Raw genomic sequence first — 21,128 nt, 5'->3', positions numbered from 1 at the left:
GAATTCTGGGGTGAGCAACCAGAACGGGACTGAGCAAAACATCCAGCTGGAAAGAGGCCTTCATCATCATCTCCTGGCCACCCCATTTTGCAGATGGAAACACTGAGGCTCAGGGAAAAGGGGACAGAGCAGGCATTTGAATCTCAGGCTCCTGCCTCCAAGGCAGGTTCTGTCCATCAAACCAGATTTCCTTCCTTCCTTCCTTCCTTCCTTCCTTCCTTCCTTCCTTCCTTCCTTCCACAAATCTTTACAACTGTATGCACATTTATTTATTTATTTTTGAGAGACAGAGAGAGACAGAGCACAAGCGGGGGATGGGCAGAGAGAGAAGGAGACACAGAATCCGAAGCAGGCTCCAGGCTCCGAGCTGTCAGCACAGAGCCCCATGTGGGGCTCGAACTCATAAACCGTGAGATCATGACCTGAGCCAAAGTCGGACACTCAACCGACTGAGTGGTTGACAGTCCTGTTAGGCCCTTTATACACGTCACACATCTGTTATTTTTTCCATTCATTTGACAAGTATTTATCGAGTGCCTACTACATTCAGGAGCTGAATATGGGGGGGGGGTGGAATACAAGCTAAGTCCATAAAGGTGAATATTGGAGAGAGTGAGCAGGGCCTTGAGGGCAACGAATTAAACACTGGGCTGTGATGAGGAGGGGTGGCCAGGTGACAAGAAGGTGACATCTTCTTGGCATTGGAGACCCAAATACCAAAATGTTTGTGAGCAGCAAGCCATGCCCAGCTGAGCGACAGACCCTCCAGAGATGCCAAATCAAATAAGCCGGACTGTGGTCAAGGGGCAAGGGGGCAAGGCCTTGGTTTGTTAGCGAAGGTCTGGCCACCAGTGTTCGCCAAGGTTGGGTTTTTTTTTTCCCCCTTCTTTCTAAAGATTTTTGTCAGTGGGGCTCACAAAGAGGAACTATGTGAATCACGAATTGCAACCCGGTCTCAAACCCCTGCTCTGTCCTCACTGTGTGACCTCAAGCAGCTATCACCACCTTTCAGAGCCTCAGTCTTCTCCTAGGGAAAACGGGGAGTCCATGGTAGGGAAATCCACCAGGCAGGGAAGTCAAGAAAAACCAACAAGCTGGTGCATGTACAGGGCTGATCCCAGAGCCCAGCCCCAGGTCCCGGCTCTGTAAATGGGCACTGAAATTACTGATAACCCCAGAGGTTGTCGGAGCTGGAAGAAGCTCAAAGAGTGGGACCAGCCCCTTCCTTGCAAGCATGAGGACACAGAGGCACAAAGAAGGCATTGTCTGCCCAAGGCCACACAGCACCCAGACTCTCAGCAGCTGAGGACCTGCCTGCCTGGCTCTCCCTTCCACTCCCCACCTTCCCCCCAGCTTCCATCTGTGGTTTCATCCAGACCAGGAATGCTGGGCCCATGGACATCAGCTGTGATTCTAAACTGGTTCTAGACCAGCTCTAAACCCCCTAAGGGCTAGCCAGTTATGCAAGGGAGGAGGAGGAGTTGCATTAATGGCTCACAGAATGCCTAGGCTCTGAAGGCACAGAGCTGGGATAAATCCCACACACTTCTCAGCTGTGTGCCCTTGGACAAGGTCATTCTAAACCTTCTTTTCCCCATCTGTGAAATGGGGTTAACACCTAGCTGGCCAGCTTCTTCAGAGGACTGAGGAGTGTCTGGCACATAGTAGGTGCTCAATGCGTGTGCAGTGCCATCAGCATCCGTAACGCCTTAGGGCAGCCCTCCTGCCCTGCCCCTTCCTGCCCCGTTGTCTCATAAAGGGGTCCTCTGGGGGACACAGAAGAACAGTTGAGAGAGCAAGGCGGGATGCTTACCCCGTCATCCCCCTTGTTGGGAAAACGGTCCTGTAATGCCTGGTCCTACTGGAAATGCATCTGCCACCTCTGAGAATCTGTGAAAGGACTATCTTAGTCCATTCAGGCACTGTAACAAAATACCATAGGCTGAGTGGCTTCTAAACCACAGACATTCATTTCTCACTGCGCTGGAGGCAAGGCTGGGCACTCCGAGATCAAAACCCCACAGATGCGGTGTCGTGGGGGCCTGCCTCCTGGTTCGTAGATGGCTGCGTCTAAGGCTGTTCTCACATGCTGGAAGGAGGAAGGAGCTGTCTGCTCCCATTCATGAGGGCTTTACCCTCATGACTTCATCACCTCCCCAAAGCCCCACCTCCAAATACCATCACCCTGGGGGTTAGATTTCAACATGTGAGTTTCGGTGCAGGACGGAAACAAAAATTCATTCTCTTGCAATGACCCAGAGCCATTTTCTCCTCTCCCGTAAGGCACACCAAGGCAGGAGCAGCTAAAAGGTGTCGCATGGGGGTCCCAGAGACGGAGGTCTTCCTGCAGCAAGAAGGGAGCCAGAGCGGCTCGCTGCTGAGGGCCATCTGGCAGATGTTCCGTTCCACCTTCCTCCTGGGGACCCTGAGCCTTGTCATCTGTGATGTCTTCAGGTTTGCTGTCCCCAAGCTCCTCAGGTGGGTCCAGACCTTGGGCGCCTTGCTAAGGCTGGTGGTCCTTTCCTTAATGGTGTCTTTCCAGAGTCAGGGGGCACCAGCTCTCTTTCGTCCTCTGCCGAGTCCTCCGGTGCCCAGGGCACTGGAGAGTGGGTGAAAAGGATACTGAGGAAGGGGAAAAAGTATGGAGAAATTGACTAGCCTCAGGGAGAGAAGATGAATGAACTCAACCCTGACTGTATCAGTTAGCTTTTGCCGTATAACAAAACAACCCAAAAGCGAGGGGCTTACAACCACTTCCTTAGCGCGTGATAATGTGGGTCAGCAGTTGGGGCTGGGCTCGGCTGGGCAGTTCTTCTTCCGTCAGCTGGGTTCCCCCGTGTGTCTGTGCTCAGCCGTGTGTGAAGCTGGCCGGGGGCTGGCTGGTCGGAGACGGTCTCAGCTGGGACAGTGTGTCTCTGCTCCGTGCGATCTTTCATGGCCCACAGTGCTAGCTCCGGCTTGTTCACATGGCCACTTGGCAGGGCTTAGAGACCCAGAGCAAAAGGGCCACTTTCTCTTGAGGCCTCGGGCTGGGGGCTGGCACAGTTTTACCTGCACTGTTTTCTGGGCCAAAGCTGGTTGTACGGCCAGCCCAGATTCAGGGGATAGTGGATTTGTGTGCTGTGGCTACCATGACGGTATTACAGGCTGGGTGGCTGAGACAACAGATGAAAATGAATGTGCAGGGGGTGCCTGGGTGGCTAGTCAGTTAAGCTAAGTCTGACTTCGGCTTAGGTCATGACCTTGCGGTTTGTGAGTTCGAGCCCCGCGTCGGGCTCTGTGCTGACCACTCGGAGCCTGGAGCCTCCTTCGGATTCTGTGTCTCCCTCTTTCTCTGCCCCTCCCCTGCTTGCTCTCTGTCTCTCTCTCAAAAATAAGTAAACATTAAAAAAAATTGTTTTTAAAAAGAAAATGAGTGCGCAGGAGGGCTCCTGGGTAGCTCAGTCAGTCAAGCCTCTGACTCCTGATCTTGTCTCAGGTCATGATGTCACAGTTCCTGGGATCGAGCCCTGCCTCGAGCTCTGTGCTGAAAGAGGGCAGCCTGCTTGGGATTCTCTCTCTCTCTCTCTGCCCCTTCCTTGCTCATGTGCTCGTACTCTCTCTTTCTCTCTCAAATTAAATAAACTTAAAAAGAAAATGAGTGTGGACAGTGGGAGAAATAACTTGCATTTTTGCAAAAATATCTACCATTCTGTCTGATCCTACCTTGCCAGGCTCAGGCAAAAGGAACAACCATGGATGCCTTCTCTTACCGCTCGTACTCTCCCTCTCTCGAAAGCCTTTTTCTGGAGTTTATTGGTAATCCCACGACCCCGGCCTGGAAAGGGTATCTCCTCGCGGTGCTGATGTTCCTCTCTGCCTTCCTGCAATCAGTATGGGAGCAGCAGTACATGTACAGACTCAAGGTGCTGCAGATGAGGCTGCGAACAGCCATTACTGGCCTGGTGTACAGGAAGGTGAGCCCTGGGCGAGAGGTACGGGTCTTTCCTGTCTCCCCATCTCTTCCGAATTTATATGAAACATTCTAGCCCAAAAGGGTCACATCATATCATATCATCTGTGCCTGAAAATGCCCTCATTCATTACTTTACTACGCTCTCACCTTCTTGGTTATTTCCATAAGACCTTGAGTGATCTGACCCTGGCACCTCTCCAACTCTATAACAACACACACCGGCTCTCTTGCTCAACCCACTCCAGCCACAAACATACCAGGCAACCTCCGACCTCAGGACCTTTGCGCTTGCTGTTGCCACTACCTGGACACCCTTTCCATTTCTTTTCATGTACTTTCCACTCATCCCCCATGAGGATAAAGGGCTAATCTTGGGGCTGTGTGGAAACCAGATGGAGGCAGACTATCAGCTACATCCCCAGGCAACGCTGCTTATGGTAAAAATGACGATCCATTGGTAAATTCATCTGGGCTGAAAGTTCTGTCGGTGGAGCATGAGTACCTGATGGGAAGCCATAGCTTGGAGCTTCTTTTCCTGCAACGGCTCTTGTCCCCTTGGGAGCCCTGGGAGTGGAGCTCACAAGACTAACTGCCGTAAGACTTTCGGACTCTCTGGCTCCCGTGGGGTCTGGAGCCCCTGAGCCTGGGCCACCCAGTCCCCGCGAGTCTCCTGTGATGCCCGCGCTGTCCCCTGGGGGAGAACCGGGGCAAAGGGAACAGCCCCTGGATGGCTGTGTGGACGGCCCCCCTGACCGCGTGGCTGCTGTGTCTTAGACCCGTGTCTCCCCCCACGCAAGCTCCGGGTCAGTGTGGCCCGTCTGGTCTTGTGAATCCACGTGCCGAGCTGAGGCTTGAAGCCGTTGCTCTCCCATGCCCACCCTTAGGGGAGCCCTGCCCATCTCCTCAGAGGTCAGCCCCCGGCTCCCCGCGCTGCTCTGCCTCCCCATTAACCGTCTCTGCTTATTCTCCGGACCTGGTACATAGACAGGGCTAGCCAATTTCTAGACGTAGGAAATGACTCGCCAAGAGCATCCCTTTCATGCCAGCTACCCGGTCCAGAGTCCACACTCCCGATCGCCCCCTGATGGGGCTCTCGACACTCTGGGCCCCCACACGCCTGCCCCAGTCACCCCAGGGCCAGGTGCTGGACGAGGGACAGCTCCTGTGCCCCAGAGCCCACCAAAATTATTCAAGCTAGCCAACCCTGCTTACCCTCACCGACCCTTCCTCCCTGTGAACACCACAATTAAGGCCCTGGCCCACAGTCCACCTTGCTAATAGGCAATAATAGTAATTATTATTATTGATGTTACTGAATAATATTATCTTAAAACATTGCTTCATAACACGCCTCATAACTGCCATTAAAGAAGGAACTATGTAAGTTGTGATTTAATTTTCCTCCCCAGTTCAAACTCTGCTGTGGGAGAGCAAGCCCCCTGCCTCTATCTTCTCGGTACTCAGTTCACTGTGAGGCCCAGACTCGGTACTCGATAAAGACTGGAAGATTCTTCTGGAGATTTTCTACTCACTCCTTCCTGGCTCACTCATTTACCGCCTTACTTCTTCCCTCACACACTCAGCAGAGACGATGGCAAATAGAGCTTAGCATTCAACAGGCTGGAAGGGGTCCACTGTGACCCCAGGGCCCACATCTGGGGCTGCCAGAGAACCAGGTCTGGTGTGTGAGGGGCACCACGTAGATGCCTTCAGGGAATTGATCTAACACCCTGTCTAGCTCCTGTCTCGCCTTGGTCATCCTAGATTCCAAGCTTGGCCTAGCCTTTTAGAAGGCCCTTCAACTTTGGGTAAGTTGGTCAACTTCTCTGTGCCTCAGTTTCCTTGGCTGTAAAGTGGGGTTAGCAATTCTGCACTTCATTGATCCCAGTCTCACTTTTTTTTTTTTAACCCTTCTGAAATCAAGATGTATATCATGTATCTTAATTTAATCGCATTTACTTTTTTTGCCCTTAGTGACACAAAAACAGAGCGTTTCGTCCATAGCATTGTAGACTGAATGAGACATGGCAGCACCTACTCCATCTGGTTGTGGGTTGGGCCCCATCACAGAAAACGGTGACCCTGTTCATTTAGCACAGTGCCTGGGGCATGGTTGGAATTCAGGAAACGATCCCCAGTGTCATCATGAACCCGAGGGTTTTATATATTGTGCTACTAACTTACCACAACAGTGTTTTAGGGATGTCAGAGGATTTTTTTCTTTGGTCATCTCTCCAAATTCTCACGACGGCCCTGGGAGGTTGGCTCAGGAGATTCACGAGCCCACTTTACAGACGAGGGAACTGAGGCTAGATAGTGAAGAGACCTGCCTCTGCCAGCAAGGGCAGACCAGCTTAGACCCCAGACGGGCCAGGCAGCTGTGCTCTTGCTCTGTCCATGCTTTGGGCCTCCCTGCCCTCCTCCACCCCACTCGTCCCGTCCTTCCCTCTGGCTCAGGTCTCCATCCTCCCGCCCCGCCCAGGTCCTGGTCCTGTCCAGCGCCTCCAGAAAAGCCAGCACGGTGGGTGACGTGGTCAACCTGGTGTCCGTGGACGTGCAGCGGCTGACCGAGAGCGTCGTCTACCTTAACGGGCTGTGGCTACCGATTATCTGGATCATCATCTGCTTCGTCTACCTCTGGCAGGTGCGCCACAGTTCACAGGCCCCCGGCAGGTGTATCAGCGGCATAGTGACAGTGAGTGAGCATAGAGTGGTCCCAAGTACCATCCAGTGGGTGTCGTCACGGTGACCGTAGATCTACACCTACTGCCCCTACCCTACGGGACACGGGGCCAGCACCCTTTCTGACTGGCCGCCTTGTAGCCAGGGCCCAGCATGCACTGGGCACACGTAGGTAGAGAGAGGGGGATGAAGGACTCCTGGGAAAATGCAGAGCCATTAAAGGGGCAGACCCCTGACCCCAGCAAATCTGCAGAAGACCCACCCATCACCCTCCTGGTCTTTTGGCGGATGGTCCCTAACATCAGAAGGTCACCCTGAAATCCTGGCCCGGCGGGGGGGGGGGGGCAGACACTGAAGTTGCCACAGTTAGCATCTGTAGCATTTTTCTCCAAATGATACTATTTTTGCCAGAGAAAGCTTAAGCTTCCTTTCACCTTTCTTGGAGTATTTTCCCAATCCTGGCAGTGGGCTGGTTTGCCTTCCGGGCACTTCTCCACTTGGCCACTGGGTGGCGCGATTGCTGCATAAATGAAACAAACAGGCTTGCTCTGTGGTCAAGGAGATTACAAAATCGTGTTCTTAAAAGCTGAGAGGGGAAACTGAGGGCCACAGACTGAAGAGGGGTGGGGCTTGTCTAAAGACTGGGCCCAAATGACGCGGGAGGAATCTCAAACAGTCACAACCACTTAGAAATCATCTCCCCCACCCCCAGCTCCACATTTGCACCAAAGCAGGGGCGCCTCTGTGGCTCAGTAGGTTAAGCCTCTGCCTTCGGCTCAGGTCATGATCTTGCAGTTCTTGAGTTCGAGCTCCACATCGGGCTTTCTGCTGTCAGCCTGTCAGCACAGAGCCCGCTTCGCATCCTCTGTCTCCCTTTGCTTTTCCCCCGCTTGCACTCTCCGCCCCCCCCCCCCCCGCAAAAAAAAAAAAAAAAAAATAGAGGGGGGGAACCAAAGCCAAGAGGGAACATAACTGTCCCAAAGTCACAAAGCTGGTGGGGGTAGGGCTGTCAGACAAAATACAGGATGTCCGGTTAAATATGACTTTTAGAGAAACTGAATAATTTCTTAGGATAAGTATATCCCAAATATAGCATGGGACATACTTATACCAAAAAGCCATTTGCTGTTTCATCTGAAATTCGTACTTGCCGAGGCATCCTGTATGTTTTTTGGCTAAATCTGGCAACCTTGTCAGGGGTGAAATGAAGACCTAGGATAACGACTGTATGACACGGGCACTTATTCTAAGTGACGGGCAATGCTGGATGTCCCTTTCACGGATGAGGACACTGCTGCTTAGGGAGGTTAGGTAGTTTGCATGAGTGTCCTCAGCAAGTGTCAGCTGGCTGCCCTCGCCAGCTTCCCTGGGATGCCCTGCCTTAGGACCCAGGTCTGACCAAATCCCTCGGTGTCTTCAGCCGGGCTCCTGGAGGCGTCTTGTGACCTCCCACCCTCTCTGTCTCCAGCTTCTAGGACCCTCTGCCCTCACTGCCATCGCTGTCTTCCTGAGCCTCCTCCCTCTGAATTTCTTCATCACCAAGAAGAGGAAACAGCATCAGGTCTGACATTTGGGAGAAGGGACACACTGGGCGGCAAGCGGGTCACAGGACTGTCGCTGGTGCAGGTACGGGGAGATGAGGAGGCGACGGAGGGCCTGGTGGCATGAGCCTTTCTGGTCACTCAGAGCCCTGCCTTCCTCCCAGTGCCCCCAGCCCCGTGGATGGCTGTCACACGCCTCCAGCGTCTGGGCCACAAGCCAACCATGGGTCAACTCGGACGCCTCTCTTGTTTTCACACACCGTCCCTCAGCAGATGCATCCGGAATGTTGGCCCAGTCTCACCCTCACTGGGTGCTCGTGCTCCTGCCCTCGTCATCCCTCTCTGCTCAGAACCACAGTGGCTCGCGTGTCCCCGAGAGTCAGAGCCGAGACCCTTGGTGGGCAGCCGTGATCTGGCCTCACCTCCTGCCCCTCTGCCCTGGCTCACCCCACTCCCCCTCTGCCCTCCCCTGACCCTCAAGCTCCAACCCCACTCCCCCTCTGCCCTCCCCTGACCCTCAAGCTCCAACCCCACTCCCCCTCTGCCCTCCCCTGACCCTCAAGCTCCAACCCCACTCCCCCTCTGCCCTCCCCTGACCCTCAAGCTCCAACCCCACTCCCCCTCTGCCCTCCCCTGACCCTCAAGCTCCAACCCCACTCCCCCTCTGCCCTCCCCTGACCCTCAAGCTCCAACCCCACTCCCCCTCTGCCCTCCCCAACCCTCAACCCCACTCAGGGCCTTTGCTCCTATGGTGCTCTCTGCCTGGAACACCTTCACCCCCAGACATCCCTGCCCCCCCCCACCCCAACCCCTCACAGACCCCCGGTTACAGCAGCAACACGCCCCTCCCCTCCATATGCATCTGTTCAGCAACTTGGCCTGCCCGTTTGCCAGATGCACCTGGCTCCTCTCTCTCTTTGGACTGAAAGCTTCCCGGCAGCAGGGAATATGCACTGATGCAGTCTCAGCTTCTAGAACAGTGCTTGGCACTCAGGAGGAGGGAGGGAGGGAGGAAGAAAGGTCTCACATAGACTGTTTCTCTAGCCTCCTGTTTGGCCTCCTCTAAGACACTGTCCACACCTGCCCCTGTGACAGTGCCCCTCCTTAGTGGGACACACAGGGGCCCCCGACTTCTCTGCCTGACCCCCAAGTCCCAACATGGTGCAGCCCACCTCCCTCCTGTAGCACCCCCCCCCCCATCCTCTCTGACCATGCTGCCTGCTTCTGGGTCGTGCTGTCCCCTCCGCCTTCCTTCGTCAACCTCACCTGCCCATTTGCACACCCAACACCTGCTCATCGTAGCTCCCGGTCACTCCCACCTCCAGGAAGTCTTCCCTGTGGCACCACACCCAGACTGGTTCAGGGCTCCGCCTCTCCCACCTCCTCCCTGGTCTGTGGGAGCTTCCCATCATCTCTGGCCCACAATGAGAGCAGAAGCTGGGGGACATGAGGGAGAAGGCACCTGTGGGGGTCCAGGTACAAGATGACAGTGACTTGGGCCAGGACTGTGGGGACAGCGATACTGAGAGGCAGACAGCCTGGGGCCTGCTGTGGAATCAAGGGCATTTGCTGAAGGTGGGGTGTGATGGTTTGGGGGAAGGAGAATTCTAGACGTTTCCCTGACCTCTTCCCCTCTTCTTCCCTCTGGTACCAGGAGGAGCACATGAGGCAGAAAGATTCTCGGGCACGGCTCACCAGCTGCGTCATCAGGAACATGAAGATGGTCAAGTCCCACGGCTGGGAGGGAGCCTTTCTAGAAAGAGTCCTGCACATCCGGGGCCAGGAGCTGGGTGCCTTGAGGACCTCCAGCCTCCTCTTCTCTGTGTCTCTGGTGTCCTTCCAAGTGTCCACATTTCTGGTGAGGTCACTCTGATCTCTCTGCAGAGCATGGACGGAGGGAGGGAATCCTGGGGAGGGGATGAGGCAGGCAGAACTCCCCCCTCCGCGCCCCCCCAGATCCTGGAGCCTTTCTTTGCAGACCACGCTGTCCGTTCAAACATACCTTTCCTGGATCCTTCCCAGTCAGGGATCCTTGGTTTGTGCTGAGTTAGCTGATTCTGAAGCTGGTAGTGGCTAACAAGGTCTGTCATTCTCCTGTAGAAGGTTCCAGCATCTGAACTGTTGCTACTTCTGGCATGGGGAGGGGGCAACAGGGGCAGGTTCTGCTCAGGTAGCACCCCCGGTCCACACTGATGCCGGCTGTCAGATGGCTGCAGGGGCCCCCCTTCCCCACATCCACACACACTGGGCTCCGTCCTGTCCTCCAATTTATTTCACAAACTGCTGCAGGATTAGCCTTCCTAAAGCACGGCCAGCCGTGACTTCAGTCCATGCGGGGTTGCAAACAAACCTATGGTAGCTCACTGCTGCATAAATAAATAATCCAAACTTCATAAAATATTCAAGGCTGGTGGCAGGTGGGCCTTAATCACTTATTTCCAGAAGGATTAGATCCCCCTCCCCTCCCCCCCCCCCCCCGCGACCAGGGACAATCTGGAGTTACCAACACTGTCATCGCTGAGAAACACAAGTAGCATTGCTTACAGCCATGAGAGCTCCCCGGGTAGGGTCACTGAGTCACCATCACACCGAGCGACCATCACAGTGGGCATCATGTAGAGGGGTCAGCACACTAAGGGACCATCATATCGTCACCACGTGGCACCTGAAAGTGAACTACCCCCTCGTGACATCTAGAGCCACAAATGCCACCAACCCCCAAGGTTCTCGAGCGCTGCTGATACGTGCAACTTCAGGGTCATCTCCAAGAATTTCTAGACTCACAAGTCCCACCCATGCCTAGAACCCTCCCAAACCCTACCCAGACCGAATGCTGCAGTGTCCCCAGATGCCTGGAACCAAGAGTTTCTGGTCCTAGAAAAGGGATTGCACACACACCTCCTTTCACTAATACGGTTGTATTTTTTCAGAGAAACACAGCTTTGTGAACCAGGAGTGAGAACTGGGGCGGGTAGCAGAATTTAGGGTGAGAACCAGACGGGCGGGAACATTCCAACGTGGCAAGGCTTGGCCAAACAGGCCCCTGGCGACGCCTGCTCAGGTTCCCGGGTTGTGCCCTCAGCTCATTGTCACTGCCCGTGTGTCCCCAGGTCGCACTGGCGGTGTTTGCTGTTCATTCGCTGGTGGCTGAGGAGAATGCCATGGATGCTGAGAAAGCTTTTGTGACTCTCGTGGTTCTCAATATCCTCAACAAGGCTCAGGGTTTCCTGCCCTTCTCCATCGACTCCGTGGTCCGGGTGAGGCGGTGGGGCTGGGAGGCCATCTGGGCAGAGACCCGCAGGGGTGTAGCAGGCAGTGCCCTGCCTCTGTGCATCCCCACACTGCCCACAGGACTGACGGGGGAGGGAGGGAGATGCCGGGAGGGGCAGAGGATACAAGGAACGGGCAGCAATCACTGTTCTCTTATTATGTAAAGTGTTTTTATTTCCATTCTCTTCCCTGTCTCTGCTCACACTGTGCCACCTTGGTGTGGTAGAAATGAGAGCAAGTTGCCTCGCTGAGACATCCCTATTTAAATTTTTTTTTTTGATGTTTTAACTTATTCTTGAGACAGAGAAAAAGTGCATACTGGGGACGGGCAGAGGGAGAAAGGAAGACAGAGAATCCCAAGCAGGCTCTGCACTGTTCGCAGAGAGCCTGATGCGAGGCTTGAACTCACAAGCCACCAGATCACAACCTGAGCTGAAGCTGAACGCTTAACTGACTGAGCCACCCAGGCGCCCTGAGGTGTCCCTATTCAAATGCCGCCTCCTTAGTTCCCAGAGATGGTTTTAGGGCTGAGAGCAGAGAGGGTTCCCCTAGGTGGACAGAGTCTGGAACCATTTCCAATAATGGTCTGATGACCCCCTTGGAAAAGCCACCATCTCCTTCTGGGGTCTGATCTGCAGAATGGCAGCCCAAGTGTCCCTACTATGCTAATTAGGGGTGAGGAGACGGGAGGTCACCACCGTCATCGTCGTCCCCACCTCTGTGTGCACAGTTTCCCGTGACCTGGAAAGCCTTGCGCTAAAGCTTTGCAAATGCATCAGGCTTGGGAGACCGGAAGGTTTTCCACATCCCGAGGCACCAGGCACCTGAAGCCCGAGTTCGCTTTTTGCTCTTAGGGCACCAGTGACCTGAGGCTTTGGTTTCCCCAGGCCCGGGTGTCCTTGGACCGTCTGGCCGCCTTCCTCTGCCTGGAAGAAGTTGACCTTGGGGCTGTGGACTCAAGTCCCTCCAGACGCTGTGAGTGCGGAGTTCAGCAGGAGGGGGATGGGAGGGATAAGAGGAGCGGTTCCCGCAGTCCATCGACCAAAAGCCAGGGTCCCAGCTGGGGCCGCTGGTGACAGGATGGCACGCGCAGATGAGGTCACCAGCCGTGTAACGTGGAAACGGGCACGGTGACACTTTCTGCCCGTCATTCAGTGGCTACCCGTGCCCACTGATGGTGCGTCAGTCTGGGTTACAGCAGCCAACCCTCTAACAGCCCAGGTCCTCGCCCTCGTGCGGGAAGTCCGGGGAGACAAACACAGTGATGTGTTCGTCGAGCTGGGAAATAAAGTCGGAGAGATTACGGGCACCCTTGTGTGATGAGGTTCTCCAAGCACGGGTTGTCTGGGTTTGCCCTCCAGCTGCTGGGGACACGTGCATCAGCGTGCACAACGGCACCTTCGCCTGGTCCCGAGAAGGCACCCTCTGCCTGCGCAGGTACAGCATGGCTTCTCCGCAAACTGCCTTCCCGGGGTCGGGAGGACGATGTGAAAGCCGCCGCGGTGTCCTGTGTGAGAGACGGTGCAGGCTTCCTGTGGGGCAGGGTGGGGGGAGAGGGGCTGGAGGGCAGGCTCACCCACGCTGCTGTTGTCAGGGAGGTTGGGACCAGCCCTGGCAGAGAGTTTGGGGGAAGCAAGACTCCTGGGGGTGGCAGAACGGTGAATCAGCCTTGCCGGTCGGGGAGGGAACATCTCCCTGCTCCCCGCTCCCCACGCTGGCCAAGATGACACCAAGGGAGGCCTAGCGGACAGGCTCCCCAAGACCCCGTCAGCCATATCTGCGTCTCTCTCTCCTCTGTTAGCTCCCAGGTCATTGCCACCTGCAGCCCCCACTTTCGGTGGGGTCTTTGTGGCAGAAAACCCCAGCCAGCCCCAAAACTCTATAAGAAGGGAAAGAAAATATCCTGGGCGGTATTCACGTCGATTGCCACTCACTCCCCTCGTAGTATTTATTAAACGCTTGCTATGTGCCAGCCCCTGCTGTAGGCTCTGGGGACAGAGTGAAGGAAACGCGCAAGGGCCCTGCTTTCTTGGGGCCGACGTGATGGGGGCACACAAATGAGAAAGGGTAAGGGTGTGATGTCGAGGGAGGGGCATGTGTAGTGAGGTCATAATAAAGAGAAGGAATGAGCCCTGCGGGTGTCTGGAAGAAGAGCTTTCCAGTGGTAGGGACAGCGAGTACAAAGGTCCTGAGGCAGGAGTGTGCCTAGACCAAGGTTTCTCCACGTCAGCACTATTGACATTGAGGACCGCAGAATTCTTTGTCGTAGGGGCTGTGCTATGCATTGGAGGATGGTTAGCAGGACCCCCAGTATCTGCCCACTAGCTTCTAGCAGCAACCACCCACCAGGTGTGACAAATGACACTTGGGGAGGGGCACAGTCCCTCCTACTTGAGAACCACTGTCCTACTGTCTTTGAGAAGAAGCAGGAGGTCAGCGTGGCTGAGGCCGAGTGGCTAAGGGACAGAGCAGTGGGAGGTCGGACGTACTTTGTGAATTGTCGGGATGCTTTACCTTTTATCCTGAGTGAATTGGGAACCGCACCATGATCCCACTTTTAACGGGTTTTAACGGAACCTTCTGGCCACGGGGTGGAAGATGGGCTACAGCACATGAGCAGGGGTGGAGGGCAAGGACAGAAGCAGGGAGAGTGGTGAAGAGCCTACTGTAATACCCTGGACAAGAGGCAAGGCTGGTTAGACCCTCCTGCCACAATAAACTGAGTGTGTGTGTGTGTGTGTGTGTGTGCATATGTGCAAGCAGCTGTGTGCACGCACGTGTGCACATGCAGGCATGAGCGTGTGTGCACTAGAACGTGTGCGTGAATGTGTGTGCACTTTTGCATACATGTGAGTGTGCATGCACACGTCTGTGGCTGCACATGTGTGTGGTACGTGTGGTATGCCTAAGGGTGTGCGTTTGTATGACTGCAGGAGTGTGCATGAGTGTGCGGTGTAATGCACGTGTGTGCTTGTGTGACGGCACGTGTGTGTGTGCATGTGCACGTGTGCGGGGCAAGGTGGCCGCTTAAATAGCCGGACAAGGACTGTGAGAGAGAAGGACAGCTCCACGCTTACCCACAGTGACCTCTGCATGAGTCGCCAACAGGAAAGGCTGGCTCTGTCCGGGGTTCACCAATTCCACGCGGACTCAGGCTGGGCCCTGCCCAGGGACATATCTCCCCTCCTGTGTTGCCAGGATAAACCTCACTGTGCCCCAGGGTCATCTGCTGGCGGTTGTTGGTACAGTGGGAGCAGGGAAGTCCTCTCTGCTCTCTGCCCTCCTTGGGGAGCTGTCAAAGGTGGAGGGATCGGTGACCATCAAGGTGAGGCTGCCCCCTGCCTGTCACAATGTCCCTCTCCCCACCTCCCTCCCGGTCCCCCCCACTCCTTTCCCCTCCTCCCCTCTCCCGCTCACTCCTCTCTGCTCCTCCCCGCTCCTCCTACTTCCCCCAAATCGCTCCTACCTCCATCCCTATCTGCCTTTTGATGGCCGAAGTGAGTTGTATTTTAGGGTTCCGTGGCTTACATGCCCCAGGAGGCCTGGGTCCAGAACACATCCGTGGTCGAGAATGTGTGCTTCAGGCAGGAGCTGGACCCGATGTGGCTGGAGAGGGTCCTGGAGGCCTGTGCCCTGTGGCCAGACGTGTGCAGCTTCCCTGCAGGGGTCCACACCAAAATTGGGGAGCAGGTGAGGGTCTCGGGGCCTTCTTGTGGCAGGAAGGCATCGGAGCTCTGGGCTATTTGTCTGCCTGGCATGTGGGCCGTGTGGTGGGAGGGACAAAGAGGACACAAGGAAGCAGCAAAGTGGGACAGACAAAGGAAGTTTAGTTCAGGGCCAAACATGTAATAAATGCTCAATAAATAGTTGTTAACGAGTGAATGATTGAAAATAGAGACCAAGGCAGAGACCTGTGGCAGGGTTTGGAGGCGAGGGCTCTCAGCGACTAGGAGTGAGGAGACCTGGGCTCTTGTCCTGCCCTGCCCTGCTTTTCTGGGTGACATTGGTCAAATAGCTTTTCCTTTCTGGGCTTCACCAAAGGGTCTGGGGCAGAGATGTCCAATAGACAGGATATATGCATCTGGAGCTACAGATTGGGCAGGGGTCAGCAAACGATGACCCACAGGTCAAGTCCAGTCCATCACGTGTTTTTGTAAATGAGGTCTTAGGGGAATACAGTGACGCCCATTCATTTAATGGCGGTCCATGGCTGCTTTTGCATGACAGGAGCAGAGACCAGGGTTAACATAGTTACTGTCTGGCCCCTTACAGAAAAAGTTTGCTAGCCTCCAGATTAGGCAGTTGAGAGTGAAAAACTAGGAGCTGCCATTAAGGAAATGAGTGGGTTTCCAGAGAGAAGAGGAGAGGGCCCAGGACAGGGTCTGGAGGAGTCCCTGTGTGGCCTGAGCCGTAAAGAGCGGCTGACAAGGAGTGTCCAGGGAGGAGGATGGGTGTCCTGGAGGCCAAGGGAGGGTGTGTTCCAGAAAGAAGGAGTACTTGCTGCCCTCCCTCTGTGACCAGCTGTCACATCCTTAACCAGACATGTGCGCTCCCAAAACTTGCCCACCCCCATCCCCGGTGATGGGAGCTGCATCCCTCTAGAGCTCGGATCCCAAACCTTGGTAGCATTCTTGGTTCTCCTCTCTTTCATACACCCATACATCTAATCCATCAGCAAATCCTGTTGAGTCCACCTTCAAAGAGGACCCAGAGTGTCCTGGCATCATCCACCATCAATTCCCCCCTACGTGGCTGCCCTGCTTTCTTCTGTCATCACGCCTGATAGCTTAAGCCCAGTGCGGCAGCCAAAGGGATTCTGTTCATGCCTAAGTCAGACCTCATCCTTTCTCTGCTTGGGAATCTTCCAAGGTCTTCCCATCTCTCTCAGAGTCAAAGCCAAAGTCCTGATAGTCCGCAACAAGTCTTCTCAAGGTTTGGCCCCACTCATCTCTCCAGCCCCATCCTATCATGCTCCCCCTTTCCTGTTTCACTCCAGCCATACATTGATCTCTGTATGTTCATTACACACCCAAAGCATGCTCCCACCCTGAGGTGCTCTTCTCTCTGCCAGGGATCCACGTGGTTCATCCCTCGCTCCCATCGGGTCTCAACCCAAACGTCCCCTTAGTGGAGAGGCTTTACCTGACTGCCACCCCCAGCACAGCAACCCTGTTCATGCTGGTACAACATATACGCTAATTCTGCTTAATTCTTCATAGCACATAACATCTTCTGACAGGTGATAGATTTGACTTGTTTGTTTATTAATTACATGTCTCCCACCCTACCCTCATTAGAATGCAAGATCCATGAGAGTAGGGACTGGGTTTTGTTCATTATGGTATCCCCAGAGCCTAGGACACTGGGTGTAGCCATGTAGAACATATGAGTGGAGTGGAGTGGAAGAAAGGAAGAGAAAAAGAAAAGGAGAGAGAGAGAGGAAGGAAGGAAAGAAAGAAAGAAAGAGAAAAAGAAAGAAAGAAAGAGAAAGAAAGAAGAAAGAAAGAAAGAAAGAAAGAAAGAAAGAAAGAAAGAAAGAAAGAAGAAAAAGAAAATAAGGTTGGGCAACCAGAGAAATGACTGGTGTCCTGAGGAAGGCGGTATCATGCGGGGGAGAAGCGAGAAGAGAAGCCAGACTCAAGGAGAAGTGAGCCGGAGGAGAGAAGGTCGCTTCCCCCAGACAGCTTGGCTGGAAGGGGAGAGGCGAGGCTGGGTGGAGGCAGGTGGGGACGCTGGTTCGAGAGCAAGTGTTCGAACCTGGGAGCTGGCCCTCACTCTGATGAGCATGACGTCCACCCAGGCCCCTGTTCCTCTCCTGTGGCCACAGGGCATGAATCTCTCCGGGGGCCAGAAGCAGCGACTGAGCCTGGCCCGGGCTGTATACAGGAAGGCCGCTGTGTATCTACTGGATGACCCCTTGGCGGCCCTGGATGCCCACGTCGGCCAGCAGGTCTTCAACCAGGTCATTGGGCCCGACGGGCTGCTCCAGGGAACAGTACGTTTGGGAAAACGTGTCAAAGTTCACAGGGCAAAGGCAGGGGAAGTCCTAACCCAACCCTCTCCTCAAGTCCAGTTTTCCTCTTTATAGTGGTCAGCTTTTGTCTGACAATGCTGCCTAACAAACACCCCCCCCGATCCCTGTGGCTTGCGACAGCAGTTATTTCTTGCTCATGGGTCCGCGGTTAAACTACTCCAGCCATACTCAGGTCCCCGGCCAGGTTCAGGGAAGCCCTGTCTTCTTGTTTCAAGACACAGGTTGAAGGAGCCCCTCTATTTCTCCACCGGAACATAGAGAGGGTGGGAGGGCAAGAAGGGGAGCTCCTCCCACACACGGCCCCAGGAAGCTGCCTGCCCCTGAGCCCCCAGCTCTGGATGACTGGTCAAACACACCAGTGTAACCTCTACCCCTTCTTTTCCCAGACACGGATTCTCGTGACCCACGCACTCCACGTCCTGCCCCAGGCTGATTGGATCGTGGTGCTGGAAGACGGAGCCATTGCAGAGATGGGTTCCTACCAGGAGCTTCTACGCAGGAAGGGGGCCCTGGTGGGCCTTCTGGATGCAGCCAGAAGGCCAGGAGATAGAGGAGATGGAGGTACGGGCTGGGCTTTGCTGGTTCTCTGTTGCCGGGATCCTGCCCCCCCTTGAGGAGAAGGCTCCAAGGATCCCACGGGCATGCCTGGAAGGCTCTGGCCACACCCTTCCTGGGAGCCCAGACCTGGAAGCAGACAGCTCTCTGGAGAGGCCATCCAACCCCCCAGTTAGAGCGAGCGACACCTTCTGTGGGCCAAGGAGAGTGCTAAGTGCCTCCACCTACATTATTTCATTGGATCTGCCTTATGAGGCATGTGTCATTTTGGTTGCCATTTTACTAATGAACAAACTGGGGCAAAGGCAAGTACTTTTTCTGAGGTCACGACATTAGAACTTGGGTGTGTTCAAATCTGGAGTGTTCAAGTCCTAACTGCTGCAGAGGCTGAGCAAATGGTCATTTGGTGGCTAGAGGCCAGAAGGCCCATGACACGCCAGCTAGGGCTTCTAATAACCAGAAAATACCGTGCCTTCTGAAAAAACGATAACGCGTTGGAAATGACGTCACCGATCCAAACTCACCCATAGTGGGTGATAAGGACCCCCATGGCACCTCACATACATTAGCTCATTTAATCATCGCGGTGCCTCTGTGAGGTCAGTGCTGTAATTATGTCCATTTAACAGGTGAGAAAACTGAGGCCCAGAAGTGAAGGAACTAGCCCAAGTTTACATGGCTTATAGGTGGCAGTGCTGGGATTTGAACCCAAGCAACTTGACTCCAGAGCATGTGCTTTTTCATCAGTAGGCTGTAGGCTGCTCCCCCGCCCCCGGCTCTCCCCCAACCCCACCACCATGGAAAAGCGAGGACCCACAGCCAGGTGCCCCCAGAAAAGGCTGTGCCTTTTCTGAAAACATCTGTTGCACAGAACAGGGGCTCACCCTGGTAAAAGTCCTAAGCGTCAACTCGCAGTATCATCATCCTGGAGCTCGAAGATGGGGCCTGCCCAACCTGGAGGATGGTCAGAGGCAGGGTCCTTCCTGAGGAAGGTGACCCCCGAGGTTGGGTGCGAGTTGTCTAGAAAAGAACATTCCAGGTACAAGAAACTGCTCATGCAAGGCTGTCGGGGGACACCGGAGAGGTTTGCCATGTGCAGTGTTTGCTACTGTTTTCCAGCCCCAAGTTCATAGCAGGTGCGCAATTATATTTGCTAAGTGAATGAGCACACGAATGAGTGATTCAATGAGTAATGGTCCCAGAAGAACCCAGGGAGGATTGAGAGACGTTGCAGGAGCCAGATCATGGGAAACAGATGCTCAGACAAGTTAAGGCCATACAGCCGGTGGGTGTCAATGCCCACGTTTGGACCCCGATTACTGGCCCCCCATCACACGACAAGACTCCTTTGACCTTGCAGAAACAGAACTCAGGACTGATGCCAAGGACCCCAGAGACCCTGCCGGAAGTGGGAGGCCCGAGGGTGGACCCGAGAGGTGAGTCCGCCGTGGTGCTGAGCGTGGGGAGGGCGCAGGCTGAGGCTGTAAGAGCATTGCTGGGTCAGCACCCGCAGCGTGGGCAGGTCAGGGCAGCCAGAACCATTCTGGACCTCACAGCCGCTGAGTGCCTGCTCTGGAGGCAAGACCAGCCGAAAGCTGTTTGATCTTCAATGGGCCAAAGTGGTTAAGTCCTCATGTGGCCAGTTCATAGCAGGACCAGGTTGCCCTCAAATATGATGAATGCCCTAAAGTTTGTTAGGTTGTCTCATTGCCAGAGAGGGGCAGGGCTGGTGCCAGAGAAAGATCCTCGCCATAGTTGTTAATGATGTGCCCAGCCCTGTCGTTCATCATGCTTTTTCAGGCTTGCTACACAAAGGGCTTGAGTCTACACGCGTGGGATCACTTGTTATAGGCCAGAACACACGTGTGGGCGTTCACCACGAGGCCTGCTGTCCCCTCGTCCCCAGCCCCTTCTAGACAGGCCATAGCTGGACTCATTGTGGGGCTGTCTGCAGCCCTGGAACCTTGCCACCTGGTACTCGCCCTTTTTATGGAAAGTGACTTTGTCAACAGCAGACCACTGGGCAGTGGACACAGGGCGAGCTTAGGTGACAATTGTTGGGGGACTCCTAGGGTACTGTGAGGGTCCTTGGTCCCTGGGGAATGTAGAGGCTGAGCACAGCTCCTCTCCATGCCAGGTAGCCACCCCGAGCACTCCTGGGTCTTACACTGGGCAATCCCACTTGTCCTCACTGTGCACAATAATCCCAAGATCAGATAGATGATATAGGCAGGTAGGCAGGTAGGCAGGTAGGCAGAGAGAGAGAGATAGATAGATGACAGATCGATGAATGATGGATGAGTAGATGATTGATTGGTAGCTAGACAGACCAACATAGACTAACCCCATTTTACAGCTGAGGAAACTGAGGCACAGACAGGATAAGTCAGCTGCCCACGGTTTCAGTCACCAGATGGCAATTCACATTTAAGTTTAAGGCAGCCCCCTCATCCGCAGACGAAAGGAAGATACAAGAAGTCCTCAACATTTGAATTGCACAAAACTGACCCTCTTCCAAGGTGGACTAACAGATCTGAGGGTCTAACAGCAGGGGCAAAATGACCGTAGCAATGCTTAGGCCAAAAGGAAAACTCTGAAAAACAGGTCCCAAAGTTGAGTAAATAAGTTCATTCAATGAAACAGCATCGGGAGAACAGGCTTGCTCGCCTCTGGGGAAGGAGATGGCATTTAGCTGGGCACCGTGGAGGGAGGACGGAGCGCGATGCCCCGTGGTGCTCCATACGCTGGTTGTATGAGTGAGCGAAGGAATGAATGAGTGAAGAGTGTATGTCAGAGGTCACCGGCTCCCAGTGGCCATGAGGGTTGGGTGCGCACACACCCCCTGGACAGAGACGCTGACTTGTCTTCATTTCCTCTCAGTGACAGGTCCATGAAGTTGTTGGTCTCTGAGAAGGACAGAGTCGCTTCAGAGGCCCAGCCAGGGGCTCCCCTGGATGATCCAGAGTGCGCAGGATGGTCAACAGGAGAGGATGGCATCCAGTATGGCAGGGTAACCACCAGCTGCTCCCTCTCCTCTACGTCCGCTGCTACAGCTAGCGGGGCTCAAGACCTCCCATCAGATACAGTGCTG

General features: G+C 54.6%; 1 protein-coding gene and 1 long non-coding RNA gene across 3 annotated transcripts in view; one reads left to right on the top strand and one right to left on the bottom strand.

The window, feature by feature from the left end:
• ABCC6 (ATP binding cassette subfamily C member 6) overlaps nucleotides 1-21,128 on the top strand; it is a 51,624-nt gene that overhangs the window by 14,693 nt on the left and 15,803 nt on the right. For both annotated transcript variants that reach the window (XM_053894466.1, XM_019468697.2), the window contains 14 exons: nucleotides 2,284-2,478; nucleotides 3,779-3,956; nucleotides 6,438-6,599; nucleotides 8,106-8,198; nucleotides 9,833-10,036; nucleotides 11,289-11,435; nucleotides 12,336-12,423; nucleotides 12,810-12,885; nucleotides 14,647-14,773; nucleotides 14,962-15,138; nucleotides 17,276-17,443; nucleotides 17,869-18,043; nucleotides 19,398-19,473; nucleotides 20,918-21,047. In XM_053894466.1, coding sequence (XP_053750441.1) covers nucleotides 2,284-2,478; nucleotides 3,779-3,956; nucleotides 6,438-6,599; nucleotides 8,106-8,198; nucleotides 9,833-10,036; nucleotides 11,289-11,435; nucleotides 12,336-12,423; nucleotides 12,810-12,885; nucleotides 14,647-14,773; nucleotides 14,962-15,138; nucleotides 17,276-17,443; nucleotides 17,869-18,043; nucleotides 19,398-19,473; nucleotides 20,918-21,047 — 1,996 coding nt within the window. The remainder of the gene's footprint in view (nucleotides 1-2,283; nucleotides 2,479-3,778; nucleotides 3,957-6,437; nucleotides 6,600-8,105; nucleotides 8,199-9,832; nucleotides 10,037-11,288; nucleotides 11,436-12,335; nucleotides 12,424-12,809; nucleotides 12,886-14,646; nucleotides 14,774-14,961; nucleotides 15,139-17,275; nucleotides 17,444-17,868; nucleotides 18,044-19,397; nucleotides 19,474-20,917; nucleotides 21,048-21,128) is intronic.
• LOC109278379 (uncharacterized) lies at nucleotides 9,944-11,295 on the bottom strand. Its single transcript, XR_008419356.1, has 3 exons — nucleotides 10,723-11,295; nucleotides 10,181-10,308; nucleotides 9,944-10,056 (listed from the first exon to the last, which is right to left on the bottom strand). It is a non-coding gene; the product is annotated as an uncharacterized LOC109278379 (long non-coding RNA).

Source organism: Panthera pardus, unplaced genomic scaffold (genome assembly GCF_024362965.1).
Source record: "Panthera pardus isolate Hobbes unplaced genomic scaffold, ASM2436296v1 HiC_scaffold_5, whole genome shotgun sequence".
Taxonomy (NCBI): domain Eukaryota; kingdom Metazoa; phylum Chordata; class Mammalia; order Carnivora; family Felidae; genus Panthera; species Panthera pardus.
This window is presented reverse-complemented; position numbering and strand designations above follow the sequence as displayed.